The following is a 17,770-nucleotide window of genomic DNA, read 5'->3' on the forward strand; positions in this document are numbered from 1 at the left end:
AGGGGAAAAAAGAAAAAAACAAGATTTGATTCACTGATAGGGTTTTTGTTTTTATTTTCCTTTTAAGGCTGAACCAAGGCGATCCACTTCTCTCATGTGCTTGTTGCCTTCTCTGATCGTTCTGAGTAGAGTGTTGAAGACTTTTTGCTCCTCATGAATTTTGATGTATGAAGAATAAATAATCCAGTGACTCTCCTTGTTACTTTATCCCCCAGGAGGAAGGAAAAGACTTGATTGCAAGAAGAAATGAAGTGCGACAGAAACTGTACAATGCAGTAGAAGTGTTTGTTCTGGAAGTGGATGAGTTATCTCTTAGTCAGCGCTTGAAAACTTTGAAGGTGATTTTTCAGCAATTTGTTATGAGTTAGTGTGTTACTCAAGTACAGCTGGAATGATGCTGTTGCCTTATAAGTCCTGGAACTTTTCCGTGCGTGGGCAGAGAGGAAAGTTCTGGACACCTAGCGTTGCTAAGGAAGGAATCCCATTGCCCTAAACCCTCCTAGAAGTGAAGATTCTCTTCCTTAGACACCTTCTAATAATAATGATGATTTGTTAAGCACTTAATATGTACACTAAGCACTGGGATAGATATAATCAGGTTGGACACAGCCCTTGCCTTTTGTGGAATTCATAGTCTAAGGGGAAGGGAGGACAAGTACCTTCTCCCATTTCCCCATCTCCATCCCTCCTTTCCCCGTACTCTGCACAGGGATTCATAAAGTAACTTGGAACAGTTCCTGTGCCAAAGCCACTGCTGCTGCATCTCTACCACTGCTCACCACAAAAAAGAAAAACATACACCCACTGCTCCTTCTGCTGATTTCTTCTTCCCCAGCTTGGGCTGGTTGGGGCGTTTCCCTTTTCCTCTGCTCCTTTTACTGGCACACCAGAACAGAATTTGTAGTCAGATCCTTCTCTTCCCTCAGATGTAGATCTCAACAAGATACTTTACTTTTTCTTGCCTCCAGATTCCTAAGCGTGAACTGGTTATTTAGGCAGTGGAATTTTTCTTTTAAAAGCCTATGAGCGTGGCCTAATGGAAAGAGCAAAGGGTTGGGGGGACCAAAGACCTGCAATCTAGTCCCTGTTTCGTGACCTTGGGCAAGTCATTTAATCTCTCATCTGTAAAATGGGGATAAAAGAGATTGTGAGCCCTATGTGGTACATGGACTGGGCCCAATCTACCCCAACATTTAGCACTGGGATGGCGATGGGGAGAGAGCAGAGAGGTTCCCTCAGCACCTTCCCCTTCAGGGGTCCTGCTGTTCATGGCAGGTGGCAACCACCTACTTTGCCCAGTCCTAAAATTGGCCTTGTCCCCAACTTCTGCTCTAAACTGAGTCTCTTGGCCCACCATCCAGTGGAACGGTATTAAGATTGTCATCTATCCTCTGGGAAGACAGAAATGTCAGAAGGCCTGGAAACACTGGCAGATGCTAACTGGAAAGCATCACTGTTATTGCTCCTTGTTACTAAATGCACCTGAATGCACCTCTACTGCAGGTGCTAAATGATGGGACCAATTTTTCCCATCAGTTTAGCTTGGTTTAGAACATCTAAAAGCACTCTGGCAGTTTAAAATGCTATAAAATTCCTAACCTTTCTCATTCCTTAGTTACTAGACGATGGAGAATAGAGAGAGAGAGAATGTCTGGAAAATCCCCAAGTCAATTCCAGGGTATTAGTGCTCACTTACCCGAATCCACGTTTACTTTCTAATAGTGACTGGACTTGCCTATGTCAGAGAAGCAGCGTGGCTCAGTGGGAAAAGCCCGGGCTTTGGAGTCAGAGGTCAGGGGTTCAAATCCCGGCTCCGCCAATTGTCAGCTGTGTGACTTTGGGCAAGTCACTTCACTTCTCTGTGCCTCAGTTCCCTCATCTGGAAAATGGGGATTAAGACTGTGAGCCCCCCCGTGGGACAACCTGATCACCTTGTAACCTCCCCAGCGCTTAGAACAGTGCTTTGCACATACAAATATTATTATTATTATTATTATTATTATTATTATGTCCACGGTAGGGACCCCCTCCCACCACCAACCCACCCCATGCATTGTTATAAACCCCTAGCCCTTGACATAATACCCGGGTAGTTCACAATTCTGTACAATTATTCTCTTAACTTCCACACGTCGGCCACTTCATTGTGCGGTTTTTTTTCTCCTTGTTTGCCTTTTGCTCAGAATGACAAAATCGTTTGAAATTTGCATATTAACTTAATCTGGGGTGGACAGTGGAGATTTTGGATAGAAACAGAAATAGCATTTTAGTTTTAGAGTTTTTTAGCCTTTTGATGTCTCCACAAAACCCCAGGAAGACTGATGGCTGCAGGTGTGCCCTGAACTTTGAGCCCTGAGAATTTGAAATTCTCCTCCTCTAGCTCCGACAACCTACTGACTTTGCTTTTATCTTGTGTATCTGTGTTGTGTTTTAGTGTTTCATCAATCCTGTTGGGCCTGTCTCCCACCCGTCTTCCCACTTGTACTTTTAGATTATAAACCTCCCCAAGCGACAGGGACAGTGTCTAATTCCCACCTATGCTTAGCACAGTACTCTGGGGACAACCTGATCACCTTGTAATCTCCCCAGTGCTTAGAACAGTGCTTTGCACATAGTAAGTGCTTAATAAATGCCATCATTATATACTCTGCACACAGTAAGCACTTAATAAATATTACTCCTACTCCTGAGAGGGGAGCATACTTGAGGCACATAGTATTTGCCAGGCGAGAAAAAAATGACGCTGAAGTAGGTGGAATACATTTTTGTTTTTTTATTTCCATGGGCTTGGATTTTATTTTGCCAAGAAGATTTGTGGTGCAGGGTTGAGGGGAAAAACTGAGTGAAATTTCAGGGCCTAGTGATTTAAGCAAATATACTTTATCTTGATTTCATCTTTCCAAGGTAGATAGAATTAATTCCAGAAAGTCAGTAGAAAGGGATGAAACGGTTTGGGAAAGATCCTCTCAAATTCCACAAGGTGGTGGTCTATAAATGCTTTTTCAACTGGGCTAGATTAGACGCAGCACTGAAAACAGGGGACGCATCTGAACATTTTTACGGGGCTCCAAACCCTTTTGGCACTAAGGACATTGAACTAGAATACACTGTAATGGGTGGCGAGGGTCTGTCTGCCTTCCTCTTTAATCTCTCTGTGAGAAGGATTTAGACGAATAAGGGAAGAATAGCCCCACTTTGTGTGACTCCCTCCTTCCCATATTTTTTTCTGTTGCTCCCCACACGCATTCCCGGACAAACCTCCTTGGGAAGAAGAGGGGGACAGTCAGGTTCAGGAGTAGCTAGGAGGAATACTATTTTTATTGCTGAGTTTTTCAGACCTTGTGTATGTCCTCGTATCTCATTATGCAGTTAGATGATTGTTTTAGCATTGTGTGGTCCAACTAGGTCGCATATAAATTATTTTTGGAAATAGACCCATTTCCAATAAATAGTAGACCCGTGTTCCTTTAAATGGATTAAAAAAATCTTTCCTGTTTTAATTGAGAAAAAAATTCAGTTACAATTCCTGTAACATTGAGTGACTGGAGAAAGATAGTCAAGAGGTAATTCTGAGTGGAGAACAAAGTAGAATTGAAACCTTGAGTAATTAGGGAGATCACAAAATAAAGTTGACGCAATCCTCCACTCTTGCTTCCATGTGGCTTGCTCTCTGCCTTACACCTCTGCTACAACACCTGCTACACACACACATATGTACACTAACCCCAGACCTGCCATTGTAGTGGGTCCAGGAGATGCAGGGGCACAGAAGAGTGCTTGAACCTTGAGATGGGGATAACAGAAGCAGAGAAGCTAGTTGGTGTCCCTTTTGTTTTCAGCACTACAGTCAGCCCCCATCCTGTGACCCTGACCCAGGTCAGGATGGTGAGAGGGGAGAAATCAAGTGACTTACCCAAGGTCACACAGCAGACAAGTGGCAGGGCTGCGATTGAACCCAGGTCCTCTTGATTTACGGGCCTGTGCTCTATCCACTAGACCATGCTGCTTGAAAGGTTTGGAAGAGGACAGGTGAAAGAGGCTTGTTATTTTATTATTCTATTGCATTCTTCCAAGCACTTAATACAATACTCTGCACACAGGTGGTCAATACATTCTATGGATTGATTGGAGAACAGTCCTGATCCAGGGCCCTCTTGGGAAACTTTCATTCATTCATATTTATTGAGCGCTTACTATGTGCGGAGCACTGTTCTAAATGCTTGGGAAAGTACAATATGACAATAAACAGACACATTCCTTGCCCACAACAAGCTTACAGTTGACCTTATCCCTAGGGTTTGTGCCCTAGGGTTCCCAAATCTATGCTGGAGATCCCCAATTCCTTCTTGCAGTTTCACTTACCAAGGGATCCTCACTTGGGTTTGTTCAGAGAGAGGAGTGAGAGGGAAAAAAGCAGGGGTATGTGAAGAAATTTTGGGATGGAGCAAAGGGAGAAGGATGGAGGAATCAAAGAAAACCACAGAGAGAGGATAGAGGAGTTCAAGGTTGAGGGCTTCAGGAGCAAATTGGATGTGGAAAAGTCTTGAAGAGTGAGGTGGGCTAGAGTATATAAAGGGACCATTTTCACTTGGAATGTTTATAGCGGTCATTATTTATGTACAGTGACTTAGCGGAGGTCATAATAGGAAAACAGAGGAAAAACCCGAAGTACCACATAACAGCAGTCCGGTTACTTGGAATAAAAAATGCAGTTCTCGTTCTTGTATTTTAACCTGGATTTGAGTTTCTGCCCTTCAGTGGGATATTGGCTCCAGTGGTTAATATACTAACCTAGTTCTTTTCATTGAACGGTGTTTAACACTTTTTAAATAAAGTGGGTTTTATGTCTTTGTAGCAATTGTCTGGCTCCTTAGAGGCAGCCTATGGGGAAGCGGAGGAAGTGCCAGACTCAAGTGAAATATTTCAACAGTTTTATGATTGGAAGCATGGTAAACAAGAGGAATTTAATTGTATCCGAACCGGAACAGATGCTTCTCTACAAATCCTCGTGGTGTGGTTCAGTAACATCATAAAGGTAAAGCACACTTTGCTTAGGATAGGAATGAAAAAACTTCCTTTTATTAAATCCCAGGGAGCAGGAAGAGGGAATAATACTATTTCCTACTGATTGCTATTTAAAAGGTCTGAAAATACCACTCATCAGCCTATCAAATGAATCTTATTCTAGCATCACGTGTTTTGAGTGTGGGCATGAAAGGATACGCAGATTTTGGAGAGAGAAATGTATGTCCCTCTTGTGCTTGAAGGGTGGTGAAAAACTTCTTTTTCCCTCATCTCCCCCACCCTTTGATTGGGAGTGGTTTGCACATTTTCTAAAAATAAACTTTTTTTTAAAAAAAGCATCTTAGGAACAGTGAATTCAGTTTTGCTCGGGCTTAAGTTTACTCTCAAACTCTGATAGGCACTTTGGGAGGTGCATTAACTCTTCAAGCACTGCTGCATGTTTTTGAAACAAAGGACTAATTTGTACCCTGATGGTCTCAGAGAGCTAGGTTTCTGCCTGAAATATGCAATTTATTACCAGAGAATAAATTGAGGCTGGTTTGGAGGGTGAGCTATGGTATTTTTGTTTTTTTTTCTTCTTTTTTTAATTGGAAACTGGATTCTGAATGCTTCTCAATCCAGTGATGAATGGAAGCACTTTAGCTGTCATTTTTAATGCTGGCAGGAGATAGTGATTTAAGTCCTGACTCATTTGGCTGACCAGTCTCTACGGGAAGGCCAGAAGAAGTCGGCAACATCCAGGTGGAATTTTTCGGGTGATCAAGAGTCCACCTTTGAAACAGAGATGCCAAATAAGGTTGATGTTGTGCCAAAAGTGTCCAAAACTTGGAAAAGCTCCCTTTAAACCATAATCTGGGCTGGGAAAGGCACAGTTCAGGCCCAAATTTAATTTCCTCTGGAGTGCAACTAGAGCGCAACTTCTAGACTGTGAGCCCACTGTTGGGTAGGGACCGTCTCTCTATGTTGCCAACTTGGACTTCCCAAGCACTTAGTACAGTGCTCTGCACACAGTAAGTGCTCAATAAATACGATCGAATGAATGAATGAACTTGTCATCTTCACACATGTGTAAGAGCCTCCCACCTGACTGCTGTCCTCACTCCCAGCTGAGCAATGGGGTTTGCTACCGAGGGGCAGAATGGATGCTTCTGCTGAGACATGGTCCTTCTGGAACATCAGTAATGCCATTACTGAATCACAGCAAGGTCCTTTCAGCCCACATCTTGTCCGACAGAGGCTACAGGGTGCTTAGAGTAACCCTGCGATGGTTGCCTCATTAAGAGAGTTCATCCTTGGGTTAACATGTTATCTAGATGCCCCAGGGATGATACCATGAGCTGTAGTGTGATTGGCAAAAAGCCACAGGGTAGAAAAATCCAGATTTTATTCTTTCAATATTGAGTAGGTTGGAGGAACGCGATCTCTGAGGCTGAGAAGCAGCGTGGCTCAGTGGAAAGAGCACGGGCTTTGGAGTCAGAAGTCACGGGTTCAAATCCCGACTCTGCCAATTATCAGCAGTGTGATTTTGGGCAAGTCACTTAACTTCTCTGTGCCTCAGCTACCTCATCTGTAAAATGGGGATTAAGACTGTGAGCCCTCCATGGGACAACCTGATCAACGTGTAACCTCCCCAGCACTTAGAACAGTGCTTTGAACATAGTAAGCAGCTTAATAAATGCCATTATTATTATTTTAAGGCACGTTCATAACTGTAATGTGAACTCCCCAAGCTGATATTTGAGCGGGAATTTTATTTTGATGCCTTACATGATAGGAATCACTCAGCCATGGTCAGCATATTCTGTGAACTATTTGAGGCCTAATTCTCTTTGTTCTTCCATCCAAGGTTTTTGATCCTGCTGCAGAAATGTCACTGTGTTCTGAAGAATTAGTTGGAAATGTCGATGAAATTCTTGAGAAGATTGAGTTGAATGTTAGCAAAGAATTGGAAGTCTCTCTGGTCGTGAGTTATTCTTAAATACATCTAGATTTCTTGTGCAAAAAGCCTACACTTCCTCCAGCTCTGATATTTCTAAAAAATTCATCTTGCTCATATTTAATTATGACTGGGTCTAGGGGCTAAATTGAATTTCTGTGTATTTGGCATCCTTACTTTTGTACTGGGGCCTATCTGTGAGATGGCTGAACGTGTTTTGTAAGTCCATGCTTTGGAAGAACTGTTGGTGCCTGGCCACCTATATGTATCATATGACTGGTGGAGTGCAGTTTAGCTGAAATTGAATTTAATGCCCAAATTGCATGTTGTTTCAGAATTCCAGTTAAGTTGTGCTTTTAGTTTTGATAAGTATTTTAAAGAGCGTCTCAAACTACCTTGGTGGGTTTAATTATCCTGTCCTTTGCAGTAGTTGCTGTGGATAATTAAAAACAATTTGGTGATCAGAGCGCCTATACTTTCCTAATTTATTCTGTGCTTACTTTTGGCTGTTTAGTCCCAAATGGAAGGTTTAAGTATTTATTTATTTTTTTTATGGTATTTGTTAAGCACTTATGTGTCAGGCACTGTGCTAAGCTCTGGGATAGATACAAGTTAATCAGGTTGCACATAGTCCAGGCCCAAATGGCTCACAGTCTTAATCCCCATTTTACAGATGAGGTAACTGAAGCACAGGGAAATTAAGGGCCTTGCCCAAGGTCCCACAGCAGACGATTGGCAGAGCCAGGATTAGAAGCCAGATGCTTCTGACTTCTATAGATCTGAGAGAGACTTTCTCGCTTTACACTTAAGTCTCCTTTGCTCACAGTCGCCTTTGACATTAGTATTGTTGAAGATTTAGGAAGGGATGTTAAATTCTGATCACCTGATGTGGCACTTAGTTAGAACCGTGACTTCCAGGAGGTGTAAGGGGCTGATGCTAGATTGGCAATAACCTACATCTTAGTTTCCAGAAAACAGTACTTGCTATCTTAGAGGATGGATGTGACAAGACTTAACATGCTCCAGGCAGTTGGATCATGACTGTAAGCTCTTCGTGGACAGGGAATATTATCTACCAATTCTGTTGTATTCTCCCAATAGCTTAGTTCAGGGCTCTGCACATAAGCTCTCAATAAATACTATAGATTGATTTTATTATATGTGAATTTGAGCTCAAGATCAGTCTGCCTTGAGATCAGCCCTACGTTATACTACCGTTACTGCTTTTTTCTGCCTCTATTACACTCACCCAAGCACCACACCCAGGTGCCCAGTAAACGCCACGGATTGATTTTTATTGTGAGTTTGAACTCATGATCAGTTCATCTTATTTGAGTGCCTACTGTGTGCAGGACTTGGGTAAGAGAGGCAGAAAAAAACAGTAGCAGTAGTGTGGTGTGGGGCTGACCTCAAGGCAGACGTGGCGAGGCGGGAGAAGAAAACAGCAGGAGGCTGACTTGCCCAAGGAGACAGCGGGAGAAATTGACTGAGTGGATGAGATGACCTGCTGCAGAAAAACAGTGTGGCATAATGGAAAGAGTTTACACGTGGGAGTAAGAGGGCCTGGATTCTTATCCTGATTCAGCCACTTGCCTCGGTTTCCTCAGATTCAGTATCTGTTCTCGCTCCGGTTTAGGTTGTGAGCCGTAGGTTGAACAGGGACTGTGTCCAACCAGATTATCTTCTATCTACCCCAGTTCTTAGTTCGGTACTTGGCACATAGTAAACACGTTATAAATGCCACAAGTATTATTACACAGGACTGTAAGATGGGGCTGTGACAGCTGTGGTGCTCCTCCTGAGAGCTCTTTCCCTCCCCTCCACCCCCCAGATCTGGCTGACACCTCTCCACCTCGGGTGAGAACCATGTATCAGAATTAATTGAGAGGAGGGGGCTACTTTGTTTAAATATTTGCAACCCTGTAATAATAATGATGGTATTAATAATAATGTTGATATTTGTTAAGCGCTTACTATGGTCCAAGCACTGTTCTAAGTGCTGTAATGTTGCCACTTAATCATAGCTGGAGGCTGAGAGCAGGACCTCTCAAGGCTCTTGCCAGCTGAGTTCTTCTCTTTGTCTCCTGAACTCAAGTTTTCCCCCCAAATTGGCTGTAGGAATAATGACTGAGGTCTGAAAGTAAAATCTGTTTCTCCCATGGCAATCCAGAACGTGGCCTGTTCTTTCACCCGTAGCATCTTGTTCTGACCACTGTATCCACAACATAAGAGAATTTGCTTTAAGGCAGAAATAAGGGGAACATAGACTCTGAAATGTATAATTTCTGTGGTCATTTCAATCAATCAGTTAATCCATCAGTGGTATTTGAGTGCTTACGGTGCTGAGCACTGTACTAAGTGCTTGAGAGAGCACAGTACAGTAGCGGTGGTGGACGCTGTCTTTTCCCACAAGGTTCTTACAGTCTAGTAGGGGAGACAAACGTTAAAACAAATGGCATGTAGGAGAAACAGCAGAGTATAAGGATGTGTACATATCTATTTATTTGTACATATCTATTCTATTTATTTTATTTTGTTAGTATGTTTGGTTTTGTTCTCTGTCTCCCCGTTTTAGACTGTGAGCCCACTGTTGGGTAGGGACTGTCTCTATATGTTGCCAATTTGTGCTTCCCAAGCGCTTAGTACAGTGCTCTGCACATAGTAAGCGCTCAATAAATACGATTGATTGATTGATTGATGTGTACATAAATCCTGGGGGGCTGGATTTGAGGTGATTGGCAACCATTGGATTTGAATTGAAATTTGAAGGTAACCATTCATAGGTGTGTAATTTTGTTTAGGAGCAAGAGGATGCAGACAAGGAAATAATCTTAAGTACATATAATCAAGTTCAACAGAAGATCCATTCAGAGGAGAAGCTTATAAAGATAGTGCTTTCTAAGTACGGGTCCAGTATTGAGGTACAAGTCAGTTTAACTCTCCTTGTTAATAGTTATGTACTTCAATAATTTATTGACATCTGCACTTTATATTCATCCCCTTCTTGTAGCCCTGTTAGGTACTTCAAGTTCTTCGAATACCAGTGAGGTCCTGAATCCAAAAGGCTCATGTCATCAGATGTTCCTAACATTGTTTTAATCAAAATGTGTGGTAGTCAAATCACACTTTGGCAGAACTGAGTATATCTCTGCAACAAACAGAGGGTTTTAAATTCTTTAAAATTCTGAGACTACTTTATAAATTAATACTGGAAGACTTCTTTTTAAATCTCTGTAGCTTCTGAAAAAATGACCCATTCTTCAATTTAGTTAGCATATACTTTTCAGACAAAGGATTAGAGCTTCTTTTAACTATTCAGTTGTTACCTCCTAAAGATAGTTTGTCCTCTGTAATTTTGGGGGCTAATTGTACTCTTTCATTAAGTTCACGGCCAACACTTCCTAATGAAGGGTAGAGTCAGGTTGCCTTCAGATGTCCCTGTGTGGGAGAAGGTGGGAATTCAGGCTGGCAGCGGGTGACAACTTGAAAAGAAATAAATTGCACATAGACAGTCCACAAGGTGAATACCATAATTATAGATATTTGAGAATTGGCTCTACAATGCATTGACCACAGTCGGTACTAAAATGTTGATAACAAATTCAGCTACATGCTGTAACAAAAGTAAAATGGTTAAAGTGCACTGTTTGTTTCTAAAAATACTTGTTTGCAGACCAGATTTTGCAAATTAACATTAGTGAATGATGTCAGTATTTGGTTTACTGACTGGGTAGCTCCTTTTTATGAGCATTCAACCCCGGTAGGGTCAATTGTCGTAAGAAGGCAATGGAACATTTGCTATTGCAAGTGCACTAACACCTTTTTCCCCCCCCTCAAATTTAGTTTAAGCAGCAGACTGGAGAGTGGCTAAATGAAAACCCCAATGTGGACCATCTGTTATCTATTAAGAAGACCCTGAAAAGCTTAAAGGCTCAGCTGAGATGGAAGTTGGTTGAAAAGAGCAACCTGGAGGAGGTAGGTGAACAGTTTCACCACTGTTCAAACTAGTCCTAAAGTCTGGCCTCACTTTTTGGCTGTACTAGGTGCCACTTGTCTCATCTGAGTGGCAGTCTAGTGCTGTGTGGAGCTAATGGCTTATGCCAGTGTGCTCAATTTTAGGCACACTAGCATACAGCCTTTGAGATGACTTTGGAAAAAAAAATACTCTGGACGTGCAAAGTAGTATTAGATTTTTTTTTTTCCACTCGGGTAAAACTTGTGATCTGAACTCTTGTCATGAGATTAATCCAGTTTAGATATAGTCTGTTTACAAGTTAGGTAATTTACCTTACCACATGCTTCAGTTTAAGGTGCTAAATTTTCCCAAGAGCTTAGAATCTTGAAGGAAAAATTATTTGCCTACTTACTAATGGCTATAGATCAAGCTAGAATTTGTTTAGAGGCTGCTCTCAGCTGTATATTAGGAAGAATCCCTCCCTTTAACTGAGCCTCATGTGGGTTAGGAACCAGGCATGATCTGCTTATATTATATCTACCCCAGTGCTTGGTACCTGGTAAATGCTTAAAAAATACCACATTTATTATTATGATAATTTTTTTTAACCTTGATGGCTGTGTCACATAACTCTGGCTTTACTCTAAATGCAGTCTGATGAAGTCAGTGAATCTGAAATTTCAAAAGTAAAGGATGAAATCATTGGGCTGAGAGATGACATCTTTCAGAAAATTTACAGGGAACAAGAAGAATATGTAAGTATTCAATTATGCAGATTGTCTAGGCTCTTCTAATATAAATCCCGTGTGGGCCAAGCGTTTAGTACAGTACTCTGCCCACAGTAAGCGCTCAATAAATACGATTGAATGAATGAATTACAGGGACAGCATAGTCTAGTGGATAGAGCACGGGCCTGAGGGTCAAAAGGACCTGGGTTTTAATCCCAGTTCCACCACTTGTCTGCTGTGTGACCTTGGCCAAGTCACTTCACTTCCCTGTTCCTAAATTACCTCATCTGTAAAATGGGGATTAAGACTGTGATCCCCATGTGGGACAGGGACGGTGTCCAACCTGATTAGCTTGTGTCTACCCCAGTGCTTAGATCAGTGCTTGACACATAATAAGCACTTAACAAATACTATCATCATCATTATTATTATTTTCCTACTTGATTATCTTGTTTCTATCCAAGCACTTAGTACAGTGCTTGAAACATAGGATGGGCTTAATAAAATGCCATTATTATTATACTAGATCCTACCCCAAGATTTGAATGCAAGTCTCTTAAATTAAACTAGTGAAAGAAGCTCCAATACGTTGCTTTTGTAAGATCCAGATCTCCATTGATGGAATTAACTTTCCCACCTTTGCTGCAACCATATTTCTGTAACCTTAACAGTCCCTCTAGATCAGCTCTTAGAAATTTAAATCTAAGTTCAGTTATCATCTTCAAATGAATCCATTTTAAAGCATTCATTTCAAGATTCTTAATTGATACATCAGTCAGTCATATATATTGAGCACTCGCATTGTACAGCGCACTGCACTAAGTGCTTGGGGGAGAATGCAATAGTGGTAACAGAGTTGCATATCTAATTCCACTCCTCAAAATATCAATTACAGAAGTGCAAACATGTCAGTTGTCATTGGAGTACAAGGTCTGTTTAGAATAATTCAAATGTTTGTTGTTGACTGCTAAGTGTCATTTAATAGCCTGTTGAAACAAATCAAGTCAGAGTTATTCATCCTCCTGGCAATTGCCTGCCAATGGAGAGAATGATGGGAGCCTCAGTTTCATCCCAGGATATCACCTCTCATCTCCCAAAGCAAGCACATCCTATGCACACAGCTATTTAAACCTCCCTCCCTTCTGCCCTAAGTGCTGTCTTCGAACACCTCCAGGAATGAGCAGTTCAACCACACATCCCCCAGTGATTTTTTTTTTTTCTCATAGGCCTGTCTTCTTTATATACTTTTATCCTGGACTGCCTCAAGTAATGGTCGCCCTATATAGTTCTTCCAGACATTCCTTCTGATGTGTATACCTTTTCTTTGGTTTCAGTAAATTCAGATATTTCCATTTCGGTAGAATCAGCCTTTGGGAAACACTTTCAAATAGGTTCTTTATTTCATAACAGGCAGCTTGTTGGGTTTAACTATTGATTAACCCCTCATGTGTAGCATAGTAAGTTCTTGCCAAACCTTTTTGACTGGCAGCAGAGCAGTCTGAAGGTGCAACCTCTCTTAGGCTCCCCGATGTCTATCTGTCCAGAAGCCCGTGGTAATGTTGGAAATGTGCTTATGGACTGTGTCTTATTTGTGACTAGACCCCTTCTGCCTTTGATTTGAATGTCTGAATGAGCAAGCCAGGTGTACCCTTGAGCTGGGGAAGCATAGCTCTGCAAATGGGCTGAAATGAAAGACGGCAACTTTCCCAAATTCTCAGAAAACATTGGAAAAACTCTTAAATTACACCGGTGTGCCATGAAGCAAAGGTTGGGAACTGCAGTTGAAAGGAAAGGCATTGCAAGACCTGGTTTCTCTTTGTTGCTCCACCGCTGACTAGCAGGGTATTCTTGGCGAGGCATTTTATCCCTCCGTTGAATCAGTTTCCCGTTTCTGCGTAATTTTATGAAAGAAAAGTAAAGGGATTGAAGTGAAATCATTTGGAAGTGAAAGCACCATCCAGCTGTAAGGAATTATTAATGTTGTTTTCAGTTCTTTCATTTTGAAATCAGCTTTGGGACTTCATAATGGGCTGTTGATATAAAGGAATATAAGATTTTGCCTGGTAGGGGAATGGAAATTTCTTTTCACTCCTAAAAGGGGAATCTAAGGATTAGTGCTGGTTCTTTTCTGTAATAGCAACCAAAACTCAGCATTGAAAAATAGCATTAATAGACTTGTGTTTTTAAGGTATTAAAATCGAGCTTCAAAGTCTTTTGAAGTAAATGGTAGAAGAAGCAAGTTTCAAAATTATTTTACTTTGTCCTAAAACAGAATCAATCAATGGTATTTATTGAGTGTTTACTTCTTGCTGATCTTTCCCTACCAGTGGTTCCCTTTCCACTGTAATTCTTATGTTGGATATTGTTAGGCCAAAATGATGAATTGTTTTGGAATTTCAGGAGAAACTGAACAACCTAGTGCAGAATTTATTCCCTGAGCTGCCTCTACTGCACCCAGAAGCAGGGATACTCAAGTACATGGTAAGTTTTAGGTGTACTCATGGTTAAATCTATTGGCAGATATTCTGAAAAGTGTTTTTGTTTTTTATGGTATTTAAATGCTTTCTATGTGCCAAGCACCGTACTAAGCACTGGGATGCATACAAGCTAATGAGGTCGGACACAGTTTGTGTTCCATATGGGGCTCGCAGTCTTAATCCCCAATTTGTAGATGAGGTAATTGAGGCACAGAGAAGTTAAGGGACTCACTCGAGGTCACACAGCAGACAGGTGGTGGAGACGGGGTTAAAACTCAGGTCCTTCTGCCTGCCAGGCCTGTGGTCTCTCTCCACACTGATTTTCACTAGGCCATGCTGCTTTTCTGAGTGTGCACTTCTAGAGTGCGAACAGAGTATTATGTCGGAGTACATACTTCTAAGTTTATTCTGAAAAGGAAAAAAAAAACTAGTAACCAAAGCACCCCTGATGTTTGGAGTTAATTTTAGAGACTATTAGAAGTAGCATAACTCTTGTTTTCTTAATTGCAGTTCTTTATCCTGTGCCTCTTAACTATCAACCACATGTGTGGAACATGAGTTCCTTATTTGTTGGAGAGAGGGTGCTAAATTGATGAAGTCTTCCATTGTATTTTGGTTAGCCCTACCTCATTTAGGATTAAAACCACCATCTCCAACAGAGTGATTGCCTAAAATCAGGTTCACTGTACTAAACTGTTGGCACATAGTCAAATACCCCAATTAGTTTTACATGCAGAAAGTGTCTGGTGTCTGAATTCCTAAGTACTGTATCGGTCAATCAGTGGTATTTATTGAGCATTTACTATATGCGGAGCCCCGTATTAAGCACTTGGGAGAGTACAGTGCAATAGAGTTTGTTGATATGATCCTCACCCCTGAAGACCGTTTGGTCTAGTTGGGGAGACAAACATGAAAATAAATTACAGGGGAAAGGGCAGAGTGTAAGGATGTGTACATAAGTGCTATGGGACTGAGGGTGGGGTGAGTGTCAAAAGTCTGTAAGGGATACAGACCCAAGTGCATATAGGTGATGCAGAAGGGAGTATGAATAAGGTGGGGAAATGAGGGATTAGGGAAGACCCCTTGGAGAAGATATGGTTTTAGTAGGGCTTTGAAACTGGGCAGAGTTATCCGATATGAAGCGGGAAGGAGTTCCAGGTCAGAGGAAGGAGAAGGGCAATGAGTCGGCAGTGTGACAAGATTGAGGTTCAGCGAATCGGTTAGAGGAGCTGAGTGTGTGGGTGGGATTGTAGTGGGAAATAATGTAGGTAAAGGAGGAGGAGGAGAGCTGATAGAGTGCCTTAAAGCCTTTGATAATTAGTTTCTGTTTGACCCGGAGATGGACTGGCGACCATGGATGGGAGGTTTTTGAGGAGTGGAGAGATGTGATTTGTTTATTTCTGTTCTTTTCTTGCTTCAATGATTCAATCAATGTGCGTGGTTCAGAACTCCAGTGGGCTTCTGACTCTTAGCCTGGAACGAGACCTTCTAGACACTCACCCCATGAGGAAGCTCAGCAGCAAACGTCCTTTAGTGTGTTCCCAAGTGGATGGGCAGAAGGTCCTCCTAAAGGTAAGTGGTTTAGCCCTTGAATTTATGTTTCAAATTTTCTCAGCTATCCAGCAACTTAAAAAAAGTCAAGTTGTAAGGAGAGATGACTGTTAATGGTGCCACCCCAGGACAGGAAAAAACCAGAGTATTGTTCCTCTACTTTTTACATTTTCCTTCCTTTTCTTTAAAGGCAGCAGAAGATAAACATTTGTATTCTGGATAATTTTCTATATCTTGTTGTTTCTGATAGTTTAAATCTCAGTTCTTTCCCCACTTGATTGTTCTCTTTCTCTTCAAATTCCCCTCTGATTTTGCTTAGCCGAACCATTCTGAGCCATCCCTTCCAATCTTTATTAAACAGGAAGCTAATTTGGGCTGGATAACAAACTTCATTAGGAAGAGGAGTATTCTGTGGGTAGAACTGATAATCTCCTATTTTGGAGTGTTCTACAGAACTATAAATTAATTGAAAGCTGGGGATGCACTTATTTAAAAATCAGTTGGAATTAGATACCTGAATGTTAAAAACTCATAGTGAGGCATTGGGTTTTCCTTCATATGTTCATTTGATACAGTATTTCTCAGAATGTGGGTTTTTGGCCATGTTGGCCATATAGAAGATCTCCAGGAGGCCTCCAACCACATCTGCCCCCACCCCAAAAATTCTTGTCCAGAGTGGATGTCTGTCTTTGCTTCTGGTCGTGTTCCTAAGGTTGAGTACAGTACAGAGCAGTTTTCGTCTTCTTTCTGGAAAAAGAGCTGTTTTGGGAGAATGGAGGGAAGCTCTCAGCAGCTCCAGTGGTGGTTCTTGGTGTCGGGTTGAAAAATGAACTAGCTTGAGACTTTGTGTTTGGATTCTAGGCCTATCCGATAGATGTTGAGACAGAGCCAAAGATAATAAAAAGAGCAGCCAGGTATCACAGAGCTTGGAAAGAGGCTAAGGAGGAATCTGGATTATTGCCATTGAAATTCCTGTTTTTGTGTAAGGTAAGGTTCTTTCTTTGCGCACTGTGGCCCTTATGGATTTCAGGGGAAGATTATTTTCTTTTACTCTTTCGAACAGAGGAAGGATTTTCCTCAGTTTAAAAATGGCCAAATCACATACTACTCTACCTAGTCATTTCTTTTAACTAACACCTAGTTAGAGTATATGGGAACATTGTGACTTTACAAATGTAATTGAATGACCTTGACTTTTACTATGTATGAATCTATTCTTGGTTCGCAGTCTGATCCTTTGGCTTATCTGATCATTCCATATTATCCCGAAGCAAGTCTAAGTGTGATTCAGTCCAGTGCCCCTTTAACTTCAGAAGTAAGTCTTGGAGCTTGTTACGGTTTCGATGAGATTCTCTCTCTGAATAATCTAAACCAGGGATGTTTTGAGCACCTTTTTTGGGGGAGCCAGAGTAGAGAAACATTACTGGCAGTGAGTGGGGGTTGGGGAAGGAGAGTGTTGGGAAAGTGAAAGTCTTATGTAGGAGTTCCACCCTTAAAATTGTTCTGTTCTTCTCACCCCAATCCAGCCACTGGAAACATTGTTTCCCAGGGCCCATTTCATCCTGCCATAATAATAATAATAATGGCATTTATTAAGCACTTACTATGTGCAAAGCACTGTTCTAAGTGCTGGGGGGTTACAAGGTGATCAGGTTGTCCCACGGGGGCCTCACAAGAGGGGCCTCACCAGGCAGCAAGGCCGGGGTTAACAACAGGCCGCCTTGCTCCTTTAAGCACTAAACTTGCAATCTATACCCTTATTTTCTGTTCTATCTAGTAATATAATCACGTCACTTTCAGTTTCTCCTAAGTGACTAGGATTGTAAAAGCCCTACTTGTTCAGTGTTTCTAGGGTGTAGTTCTTGGGGTATCTTTTCATTGCATTGTAACAATAAGGCAGACAGATGATGTCATCAATTATAGAGTCTGGGTTGAACATCTTTTTCAGGTGGAACTAAGAATTCATTGCTACTGACCAGATTTTGGGAATTAATAGAGGTCAAGTTTGGGGGTTTTGGACGCAGGGGATTGAGAAGCAAAAATAATATACAGGTGTTAGAAAAACTGGAACACTCTCTGATTTGTATTTGTGTATTTT

The 17,770-nt window shown here is 41.5% G+C and overlaps 1 protein-coding gene across 1 annotated transcript in view; it reads left to right on the plus strand.

The window, feature by feature from the left end:
* Positions 1-17,770, plus strand: part of STK31 (serine/threonine kinase 31) — a 60,262-nt gene that overhangs the window by 27,667 nt on the left and 14,825 nt on the right. The window contains exons 11-20 of the mRNA XM_038769525.1: positions 216-338; positions 4,856-5,035; positions 6,872-6,988; positions 9,763-9,882; positions 10,805-10,936; positions 11,570-11,671; positions 14,045-14,125; positions 15,568-15,693; positions 16,534-16,659; positions 16,901-16,987. Coding sequence (XP_038625453.1) covers positions 216-338; positions 4,856-5,035; positions 6,872-6,988; positions 9,763-9,882; positions 10,805-10,936; positions 11,570-11,671; positions 14,045-14,125; positions 15,568-15,693; positions 16,534-16,659; positions 16,901-16,987 — 1,194 coding nt within the window. The remainder of the gene's footprint in view (positions 1-215; positions 339-4,855; positions 5,036-6,871; positions 6,989-9,762; positions 9,883-10,804; positions 10,937-11,569; positions 11,672-14,044; positions 14,126-15,567; positions 15,694-16,533; positions 16,660-16,900; positions 16,988-17,770) is intronic.

Source organism: Tachyglossus aculeatus, chromosome 2, assembly GCF_015852505.1.
Source record: "Tachyglossus aculeatus isolate mTacAcu1 chromosome 2, mTacAcu1.pri, whole genome shotgun sequence".
Classification (NCBI taxonomy): Eukaryota; Metazoa; Chordata; class Mammalia; order Monotremata; family Tachyglossidae; genus Tachyglossus; species Tachyglossus aculeatus.